Source organism: Ovis aries, chromosome 16, assembly GCF_016772045.2.
Source record: "Ovis aries strain OAR_USU_Benz2616 breed Rambouillet chromosome 16, ARS-UI_Ramb_v3.0, whole genome shotgun sequence".
NCBI classification, from domain to species: domain Eukaryota; kingdom Metazoa; phylum Chordata; class Mammalia; order Artiodactyla; family Bovidae; genus Ovis; species Ovis aries.
The window spans coordinates 6,620,761-6,631,605 of NC_056069.1; the positions used below are offsets into that span (position 1 = coordinate 6,620,761).

The window sequence follows — 10,845 nt, forward strand, 5'->3', positions numbered from 1 at the left end:
TAACAAGGAGGTTTCAAGAACAGTTATCAAACAGTGGCTGGGTACCACCCAACTGAAAACTTTACCATTTGTACATTTTGGCAGCTGAGTACTAAACGAATTTCAGGTTTGCTTCCAAAATATATACCCTGCACCTTGCTTAGCTATCTCTAGAAGGCACGGAACTTAATGTGGATTTACGGTGCGGTATTTGAGATGCATATCAAGTCAACTATCAAGTATGACTCAAGGGGAAAATGCATAAGGCATGTATCTCCAGATAGCTCTCATAATTGTGTGTGTGAATTTTTAAATAACTTTCTCTAAACTTTCAGTTTCTTGATAGTGGTGGGAGAGGGAGGTTTTAGAAGGCTGTGGTTAAGACTTATTTACTTTTAAGCTTTTATTCAAGACCATTTTTAATCAAACTGAGTTAAGTGGACAGTGCAGTGTTTTTATCCTCTAAGTGTCAGTAACACTTATTCTGGTTATCCCAGGCCAGCACAGTTTCAGTCCAGACGGAGGTTTGGGGTGAAGGAAAGTGCTCTAGGAAGTGGATCTAGGGGTCAAGTTTCTCTTGAATATCGAGGTAGCTCCAAGATCTGGTCATTTCACTAACTAAAATCAATGTCCCTTCCTTCCAAAGCTTTGGGAACTATTTAACAAGCATCTGCTGTGTGCAAGTCCCTGAGTTGGGAAACTTCTATTCACCTCATCATCTTTGGGATATAGGAAATCACTCAGATATAGGAAAAGGCAACCATAGCATAGCAGGCATCATTTGAAGCAATAGGTGCTGACCCCGTGGCCTGCAGCAAGGTTGGTCTCTGCACTTTAGAAGCTTCTGTGCTCTCCCCTTTCCCATACTGAGACAGTCATCACTAAGGCTTTGAGATGTAATTACCCAGGGTATAATTTCAAGTAGGGTGGGGATATCTATACTTTTTTTTTTTTTTTTTAGCTAGGTGCAATGAATAAAAATGTGCTTCCCTAAAAGATACACAGGCTGGGGTGTGCAAACTTGGCACCCAATATTTATGAGATTTGCGGGGGGTGGGGGTGGGGGTGGTTGGGAAGCACTCGATATTATCTATGCCTTTTCCTCCCTCCTCCTCCTTGAAGGCAAACACTGGCACCTAAACACACATGACAAGCACAGGCTCAAACAAACTCATAAACACACAACGCACGCAGTCTTGAGAAAAAGGTCAGATCCGGATTTCTTCCAGTGAAGAGATTCAGGGAAAAGAAAACTCCAGGATTTCAGAGTTTCTAAGAGTGCGCTGGTTTTGAGTGTAAGAGATGGAAAGCTCTGCTTTAAATTTTCCAGCTACTTGGGAGAGGGTTGTCGTGACCACCAACCTCTCTGACTCCCTCCGGCCCTTCTCCTAGGGGAGTTACAGTAATAGCAAACGCTGATGGGCACTTGCTAAGCGAAATATCTGCTCTTATAAGCGCCATGCATGTAGTATTTCCTTTAACAGGGATGCTGGCCCTTGCTTTCAGTGCTGACCCCGAAAACTGTTAAGTAGCCCAGTTTCGGCCCATAGTAGGAGCTTCATCAAAGTTTTTTGCAATGTCAGTTGCAGATTTTAAACGCGTTCTGGAGCGGAGAACCTTTTTAAAAGAGGGGTCAAAAGAGAGAAGAAATGGGACTCGGCGAACTTCCTCTTTAAATAATCGGCCTTAATTACGCCTTAGACTTTTCAGTTTTGGCGTGATTATAACCCTTGAGGGATCGCCTAATAACAACTCTGCTGACTGCTCCTGTAATTAACTCCTAATTTATTTCAAACAGAAAAAAATAAAAAAAGTCCCAGCCTCTTCCGGAAGAACCAATCGGAGGCTAGCATCCGTGGCGTCAGCGCCAGGGCGAGCGCGGATTGGCTGAGCCCAGTCTCTCACTTCCCCTTGGAGGAAAGGCACGGCTCCAGGCGCGCCCCTCCTGTCTCCCCCCCAAAAAAGTTTGAGTCGCAGCTGCCGGGTTGCCAGCGGAGTCGCGCGCCCGGAGCTACGTAGGGCAGAGAAGTCATGGCTTCTCCGTCCAAAGGCAATGACCTGTTTTCGTCTGATGAGGAGGGCCCAGCGATGGTGGCCGGACCGGGCCCGGGGCCTGGGGGCGCCGAAGGGGCAGCGGAGGAACGCCGCGTCAAGGTCTCCAGCCTGCCCTTCAGTGTGGAGGCGCTCATGTCGGACAAGAAGCCGCCCAAGGAGACGTCCCCGCGGCCAGCCGAAAGCGCCTCCGCCGGGGCCACCCTGCGGCCGCTTCTGCTGCCTGGCCACGGCGTCCGGGAAGCTCACAGCCCCGGGCCGCTGGTCAAACCCTTCGAGACCGCCTCGGTCAAGTCGGAAAATTCAGAAGACGGAGCGGCGTGGATGCAGGAACCGGGCAGATACTCGCCGCCGCCAAGTGAGTGCCTGCGGGAGCCGGGACCAGGAGTAGGTGGGGTGCGCGGGGTACCGGGGGGGGGGAACTAGGGGCCAGTATTCCAAGCTATGGTACGGAGGCCCCTCTGTACTATGCGCCCCCTAAAGCAAACATTGCAAGGTCTTGGCCCCTTAATATCCCCAGAGTCCAGCGGCATCTAAGACACCTTCTGGGTGATAGCCGCGCAGCGCGTGTTCGGGATCCCCCAGCTACACAAAGTGTTCTATACGATTGCCAACTCCCTGGTCTTTGAAGGGCGAACCCAGCTGCGTTGGCTGGGGTCGCTCGGTTGTCGTTTTCTCTAGCCCACAGCCCTGCGCTCAGGCCACTTCGCTTTTTCTCACTGTCCATCGAGGTTTCTGTCTAGGGAGTGAAGAAGGATTCTCGTTTAATGTGCACCCGAATATATGCCAGGCAGAAGCGGAGTGCCTTACTGTATTTCAAAGTTCACAACCCTGCGAGGTGTGCCCTCATTTTAAAGATGAGCTCGTTAAAATCTAATCGGACTTTGGGGTAGCAGTGATCATCTTCCGATGGTCCCTGGGGAATCGAAGCACGATCCCTCGGAGGGATGGCGGCAGAGACCTATGCGGCGAGGAAGTATCTCCCGACGGCCGGCACGTCGCTTCGCTGGGAGCGGGCTGCGGTCAGCGGCGTGGGGCTCCGCTTGGCTCAGAGTAATAATTAACAGCATTCCAGCAGCGCTTGAGTTTACCAAGTGATACTTACTAGTTCACCAGATCCCGGTCATCGCTGGAACCTCGAAGTGCGGGGAGAAGCCCGGGACCTGTGGTTATCTCAGTTTTCAGACACCCAGACTTTGAGGATTGAACTTGCTTGGGCCAGGTCACCAACAGTGGCAGAATTGGGCAAGGGGCCCTGGTGTCCTAGCCCTGGCCGCCTTTGATCCTTCTACCCAGAGAGACCAAGGAGAGGCTGAAACACCTGCGCCCCGCTTCCTGCCAATAAGGAAGAACAGAGAGGCCCAGGAGAGCTGATTTCTCTGCCAGCATTTACATCTATTTTGGGGCCTTGGGTATTTTTTGCAGTTTGGACAAACCATTCATTTCTTATAGCTCCTTTTACTTATATCTCCTGACCTTTAAGATTGCTCTGCCCGCACTGTACCTCTAGGAAAAGCGAGAGAGAAGGGGCCTGCGGAGGGATTTTTTTTTCCCAAAGCTGGGAGCATCACATTTTACTCTATTTCCATCAGCTGAGAAAACTCAGAAACAAAGAATTTTGTGAACAGAACAAGGCCATATAACCAGACATCAGTGGCGGTCCCCTTTGGCGTCTTTCTCCACCCTGTTAGAAACTCCAAAAGATTCAAAGGGCGTGGAGGTTAAGGACTCAAAGAATTTAAACTCAAGTTTGCACAGTGCTTTATAGCACTTTTCACCATATTATCTTATCTGATCTCTGTGTGGCTGAAGCCAGCCTCCCAGTAACAGATGAGGACATTTCAGCAGAGTTCAGAGGAATCTGCACACATCAAGTTTGGGCTTGACAAGAAAGGCTTGGGGACATTTAATGATCCCCTATCTGGTGGCAGCCCACGACTCTGGGCGTTCTAAAATTTGGTACTCTGAACTGCAGGATCAGTATTAGTTACCCATTTTACTGATGGTGAAATAGAGGCTCAGAAACTTTAAAGAACTTAATTTGTTTTGACAAATATTGAGTGTCTGTGTATTCATAGGCCTGGGTCAATTCCCAGCCTCACATCAATGATTCAGACCTTACAGGGAGTAGTGTCCAGAGGTCAGAGATTTCCACTTACTTAGGTTGTTGGGGTTCTGTAAATATGTCTGCCAGGGCCCAAGGTAAGGCAGCCCTGGATGTGGCCTTCTCATGAGAAAAATCGGAGATTATGAGAAAGGATTTAACTTTAAAATAAACTTTAAACTTTAGCTTTAAAGTTTGTTTTAACTTTAAAACAAAAAGTAGGTCAGTCGTGGTTTAGGCCTGGAGATGGCCTCGGGAGCCCTGTGGTAGAAAGCAGTGGGTTCCGGGAGCCTAGGGACAGAGCCTGGGGCAGGAGGGAGCCACTTACCCAGGCCGGGTTTTGTTATTCATAGGCAGTAGGACCGATGCTGTTTTGCTTTGTATAATCTCATCCTTCCTCAGGTTTAAAATGGAGTGGGGATGGGAGGGTGAGGAGTGGTATGCTGGGTAGGAAGCCTCATAGCCTTATAGCTTTGATATACTGTAAGATACCCATCTCCTGGACTTCATAATTCAAATGCAGCCCCTAGGATCAGCGGAATGACTGTGCCCAGGCACGGAGTTCCTTTCAACAGGGGCAAGTGTAGACTCTAGAAGCTTGGTGTCTGTGCTGTGACCACTGGGTTCTCCCCAGCAGCCCAGTCAAGTCTTTGAAGGGTGAGAATTTCACAGATCTGAGTCTCTGTTGTTATTTTATTTGCAAAGTAAGAAGCAGGCACCCCTAGCTCTCTGGCTTACTTAGGAATTAGCATATGCAAAAGTCTGCACGCCTGTGGTAGTTGCTATTCCATCCGTTGCCCAGACTTCTGGTTTTTGATTGAGTGCAGAACCCACTACCTTTCTTTTTAATCACTTAAAGTGATGGTTAATAATGTCACATTAGGACAAACCCATTTCTTGTTGGAAAGGGAGGCTGGGTTGGCACTTGTGCTGTGTCACCCTCAACTATGAAGTGTAAACTTTCTTGGGCCACCAAAGTAACTAAACAAGAAATGCGACATTCTCCCTTTGGAGTACTTACTACTGTGACTGCATTTGGGGAATTAGCATAGCTCATAAAAGCCAGATGCAGAAAATGAACTCTTCAGCATCTGTCCCTTAGCTCCCCCCGCCCTGGCCCCATTCAATTTAAGGAAAAGCCCAGAGTTAGTTGATTCTATGGAATCACAAGGATGCTCAGTCCTGTGACTTCCTATAATTGAATCCATTTTAAATGTAGAGTCTGGATGCCATTGTTGGCATACCTTTATTTTGCTTGTTATTCTTTCTTTCTGAATTCCAGCAACAAGCTAATCATTTACACGTTTGCTCCAAACCATAAGAATGGGTAGGAGAGATGACTAAGATGTCATCACATGCTCTCAATTCAGGAGGCAGCATGATTTCCCCTGACATTTACATTTATGGGCAAGCTAATTTTTCCCTCCTTCTGTAAAGTTTATATTACAGAAGCACCCAGCCAAGAAAGTTATCCCACATCCAGATCTGTGAAATGATGTTCAGGTTTTATAATCTGTAGACTGGAGGGAATGACAGCTCTGTGGCTGTTTATTGCATGAGGCTGCTCCCCAGTCCAAAGATGCTATTAATTTACCACAGACCTTATCGGCACAATTATCCTTCATAAATATGCTGATGCAATCCCAGCATTTCCTGGTACAGAGAGGGGACCAACTCAGTTTATAAAATCCTATTTGTTTTCCTTCTCATATTTATTTCAGCATCCTAGGGATGTGAGGATTATCATGAAACCACCCCGCCCCCACCACCTTAAGATGAGTTATCAGGAAGAGATGGGTTTTTGTTTTTCAGAGAACCCTCAGCTCTCTTGGCATATCAGGGATGTGTTCCTGTTTCATGATCTCTAATGCTGTTTGTTTGCCATATAGAAAATTCTGTGACACCATTTAACTGCCCAACTTTTTGTAAAAAGATTCAATTTTTTAAAGCAAAACAGCAAATTCATTTAAGTTTGGTCCTTCTCGACCCCCCACCACCAAAAAACACATCAACCTTACATGGTTTTCACCGAGATTCCTTTTTGAACGATGAAAAGGAGCCCTTCCCTCCCGCTCACTTGGACATACCTGGTGACAAAGCCACTTTCTTTTGCTAACTCTCCATTTCTGTTCCCTAGGACACATGAGCCCCACCACCTGCACCCTGCGGAAACACAAGACCAATCGCAAGCCGCGCACACCCTTTACCACGTCCCAGCTCCTCGCTCTGGAGCGCAAGTTCCGCCAGAAACAGTACCTCTCCATCGCAGAGCGGGCAGAGTTCTCCAGCTCTCTGAACCTCACAGAGACCCAGGTCAAAATCTGGTTCCAGAACCGAAGAGCCAAGGCGAAAAGACTGCAGGAGGCAGAACTGGAAAAGCTGAAAATGGCTGCAAAACCTATGCTGCCCTCCGGCTTCAGCCTCCCTTTCCCCATCAACTCTCCCCTGCAAGCAGCATCTCTATACGGTGCATCTTACCCTTTCCATAGACCTGTGCTCCCCATCCCGCCCGTCGGACTCTATGCGACGCCAGTGGGATATGGCATGTACCACCTATCCTAAGGAAGACCAGCTCAATAGACTCCGGGACGGATGTTTGTTTAAAAGCCTCCCCCCTCCCTCTCCAAGAAGACAGTCCCGCTCTGCAAACCTTGCATGCACCACCCTCAGCCTCAGTGGCTAGGTCTACAGGGCCACAGACATAGTTCAAATTGCTTCTTTTGACTGGAGACACCCAAGCCCTGTTTTCTTGGTTAATCTGCCAGATGCACCCCCCCCCTTTCATAAAGATTGGCTCTGACAGTTTTTATATATAAATATATATATAATAAAATATAATACATTTTTATACAGCAGACATAAAAATCAAATTATTTTGAAAGGCAAAATTTATATATATATATATATCTTTTTTCTCTATATTTCACCTTCCTAAAAGAGACTGCTTAAGTCTACCTGTTGTTTTTTTTCTTATGGGGGAGACAAATTTTTTGCTAAAATTGCTGAAATCTGGTGATTTGGATGGAATAACTGACTTTAGCTTATGGAAAACAAATGTTAGACATTACTTGCATAAGGAGTAGATATGGAGAAAAGGGACACACCATGTTTTTGCATTTTTCATGTGCATTAAAAACTCACATAGATTGAATATTCACTAGACATGACCCTATTTGGCCCTATATTTTTCCCCCCTCTCCACCTTGTTTATTACACATTATTAAAAGTTTTTGTAAGATCAATAAAAGATTAGACGCCTGAGAGTCCTCCCGGGTAAGGTGGAAAATGGAGGTCCTTCCTAATTCCTCTCAAGGCTGTTGCTTAACTTCATTTCAGATAATTGGGGAGTGAAAAGTTTAAGCATGTTGGGAGGAATTGATGGTTTCTGTGAACCACTAGGTATGTCAGTCCTCACGCATTGCAAAGGCAATTTGGGGGAGGGGTGTAGTTTATTCTCTGCTTTAAAAAAAAAAAAAATGAGTATCTTGTAACCATTGTCTATATGCTAAATATTCTTGAACAATGAATAGATCCAAAAAGAAGAAAATCATGCTTTCTCTGTGTGTACCTATTGTATGTGCTAAACTTATTAGAAAAATTTATATACTTTTTAACATGTTGGGGGCAGAGGGTAAAGCCATGTTTTGACTTGGTAAAAAATGGTGTTGTCTGACAGCCCATATAGCTCCTTGGTATTTAATCTTTCTATCCAGCACCCCCTCCCTGCCCCAAGTATACTTTAATCCCTTTGAAAGGGTGCCTTGTATAATTTTATATATTTTATTGAAGAGTTATTTCTTATCTCTTATTCTGAATTAAATTAAACATTTGTTTTATTGCAGTAAAGTCTGTCCAAAGTCACAATTATTTTTAAGAGGCGCTCTGTGTTCTTTAGCTGGACTTAACCCAGAAATGCCACCCAGATGGGGGAGGGGGCCTGGTGATTTTTATGATGATTTTAATGTGAATCAATCAAGAGCTGTGGCCAGATTCAGCCCGGGGTAGGGAAGTCCATTGAAAACAGCAAAAGACTTTGAACTGCTTCCTTTGGCAGCTTGTGTTACTCACGGAAAATTGCTATTAGTTTTTCAAATCAGTGAAAGATGAGCTTAGAAGTGGCAGGGCCCAGGGATATGCCAGAATCTGAGGGGTTTTTCAAGGGAAAAATCTTGAACTTGAAATCTCTCAGCTAAACAAAACAAGCTGAGGGAACGGACCTATATAGTTCTTTGCAAATGGAGATGGTAACTGGATGCATTCAGTTGGGGGGTGGGGTGCAGGATAGATGGATGCCTGTTGCCCTTTCAGGACTGTGTCAAATCACATTCCGTTTACCATTCCTATCTCCCTTCCAAGGAGATCGATCTCGAACAAATGCTCTTTTGGGTTTGTAGGGGGAAGGTAGTCCATTCAAGTGCCCTTTGCTTTGCAGTCTGCCTTTCCACTGGCTACGAAACGGGGGTCAGGCTTGGGTTTTGAGGCATCACCGTGAAAATAAATTGGTAATGGGTAGAGGAAGCGGGGAAGAATCAAACTCTGCTTTCTGTTGCACGTAGAAATCAAGTGGCCATTGATGATACCTTTCCGAGGGCAGTTTTAGGATGAGGGGCTCCGGTGACCCTGGGAACAAGTCGGAAGGGATCGGAAAACGGTAGTGCGAAGACTGTGCGGTGGGGAGACTGGAACTTGACACCTGCCAGGACCAGCGCTTTCGTCCCAGTTTCCTTTGTGCCCGCGCCGGGTTTACAGGTGGGCTCAGGAAACTCCATTTTCCCCTTGGGCAGAGGCTCCCAAGGTCGGGCGGTGAGTTTCTCCTGCGAAGTGTGATCCAAACCCAGGGATCGCTTCCGAAGCTGGGGTCCGACCGACTTCTAACTCTGCCACTGCACTCCGGAGCTGGAGTGATCTGCAGGAGCGTCTCAAACCTCCCCGAACGTGTGCCCTTGCCATCCCGCTGGCCCATCTCATTTAAGGGATGCGCTTTCCGAAGGCCGAAGCCCTTCCCGGTTTCTTCATCAGCCGCCAAGCTGGGTCCCTAATGAACCAGCCCATCGAGCTTCTTTCCCGGGGTCTCTCAGACCCTAGCCTCCGGCGATCTCAGCCCAGGATAGGGGATCCTGAGACACTGCCTCCTCTGGGTTAAGAGTCAGCTTGCCCCGAAGAAGAGGAGGGGGTCACGGGCCAGAGTGGTTTTCGGAGAATCCGGGCTGCGTCCTGCGTGGTCAGCGGGGTGGATTGAAAACCGTCTAAGCGCCCGCGCATTTCCTCAATCGCCCTAAATCCCAGCGAAAACCTGAGGCCGGGAGAGGGGAAAAGAGTCGCTCAGGCTCCAATACATGCACCCCGGAGCTCCTGGGTGGATGGGGTTACCCCCTAGTCGAGGATGTGGCCGGGTTAAGGGGGACCAGACCACGGCCAGAGGTCCGCGGGGCCTGCCGTGCGCCGTACTCTGGGGCTCCCTCCGAACTGCCGGCCCCGCCTTAGGTTTGGCAGTCGCCAGGGTCCCTGCGTATGTCGGGCTTGGTATGCCAGGCGTCTCAGGGACCAGACCACCAACCTGCGGTTGACAGAGGTCCCTGAGTCACCAAGGACCCGAGCAGCGCGCCTTGGAAATGAAAACCGAACATGTCCGCGTGCTGGCTCTGGCCACAGTCGCCTGCGCTGTCGGGAGACTGGCACACAGCTCCACCCGCCCTCCTGTAATTCTCAAGGCTTTTATCTAAAACTTCCCAGCAAGACGGCTCTGCTCTCAGGAAGCAGAGAGGACGGAAAGGAGAGGGAATCCTATGTATTGAGCTCCTACTAAGTATGGAACTAGGCATCTTCTGTCTCATCTCATCCAGTCATTGCACACACCCCTGGGGAGGTATTATTGATGCCATTTTATAGGTGAGGAAACTGAGGCTCAGGGGCTCACTAAGGTCCCAGAGTCTATAAAGGGCAACAGCAGAATTCAGGCTGAAGTGTGAGCCTGGAGATAGGGGGTGAAGTCTGGCAAAGGGGGCCCTGAAGGACCTGTCTCAGAGGAGTTGAGGGATGAAGGACCCTAGGGAGCCCTCCAGGCCCCCCAGCCCAGATCCCAGCACAGCCCTGCTCTGGAGTCCCTCTCTGCATCCCCTTCCCCACCCCTCATTGCTGTAAGGGGCTCCTCACCCAGGGTGCCAGCTTCTCCATCACAGGGGACCTGAGGCTCAGCCTGACCAGCCTCCTCCCCCTTGCAGCCCTGGGGAGGAGCAGGGCCGGCAGGAGGTAAGCAGCGAAGGCCTGGCTGGCTGAGAGCAGGCGCTGGTGAAACGTCTGCCTGACCCGACTGAAAAGAGGATCCCTGCCTTTGAGCAGAACCTTGTCTGACCGAATGAAAACTCCCACGGCCATTCTTTGCTATAAAAGCGGCTCATTTGCCACGGGTTGGAGAGGCCACCTCCCCACCCCCAATCCCTCTCCACTGCTGGGTTTGGAATAAACATAAACCTCATTTATAAAAGAACCCACGTCACACACACACACACACACACACACACACACACACACACACACACCCCTCCTTGAAGTCACAGGGCCCAGTTGGTGAAGTTGATTGTGCCTGTTTTCCCCTTCAATGTAAGCTAAAAAAAGAAATCTCAAGATTGGTGATGCTGTAGGCCTCCTTAATGAAATCAGTGAAATCGGCCAGAGAGCAATGAGGAAAAGTCTGCTGTCAACTCCTGGAC

At 48.4% G+C, this 10,845-nt stretch overlaps 1 protein-coding gene across 1 annotated transcript; it reads left to right on the forward strand.

Moving 5' to 3' along the window:
• The first annotated feature begins 1,937 nt into the window (after window positions 1-1,937).
• MSX2 (msh homeobox 2) lies at window positions 1,938-7,981 on the forward strand. Its single transcript, XM_027979998.2, has 2 exons — window positions 1,938-2,389; window positions 6,273-7,981. Exons 1-2 carry the CDS (start codon window positions 2,011-2,013, stop codon window positions 6,695-6,697), a joined length of 804 nt encoding a protein of 267 aa, XP_027835799.1. The 5' UTR covers window positions 1,938-2,010; the 3' UTR covers window positions 6,698-7,981.
• Window positions 7,982-10,845: the final 2,864 nt, after the last annotated feature.

Excerpts from the sequence above, each read along its gene's own strand:
- MSX2 (XM_027979998.2), top strand. The coding sequence starts at position 2,011 with ATGGCTTCTCCGTCCAAAGGCAATGACCTGTTTTCGTCTGATGAGGAG. Across the intron at positions 2,390-6,272 it reads CAGATACTCGCCGCCGCCAA|GACACATGAGCCCCACCACC; the intron begins GTGAGTGCCTGC and ends TCTGTTCCCTAG.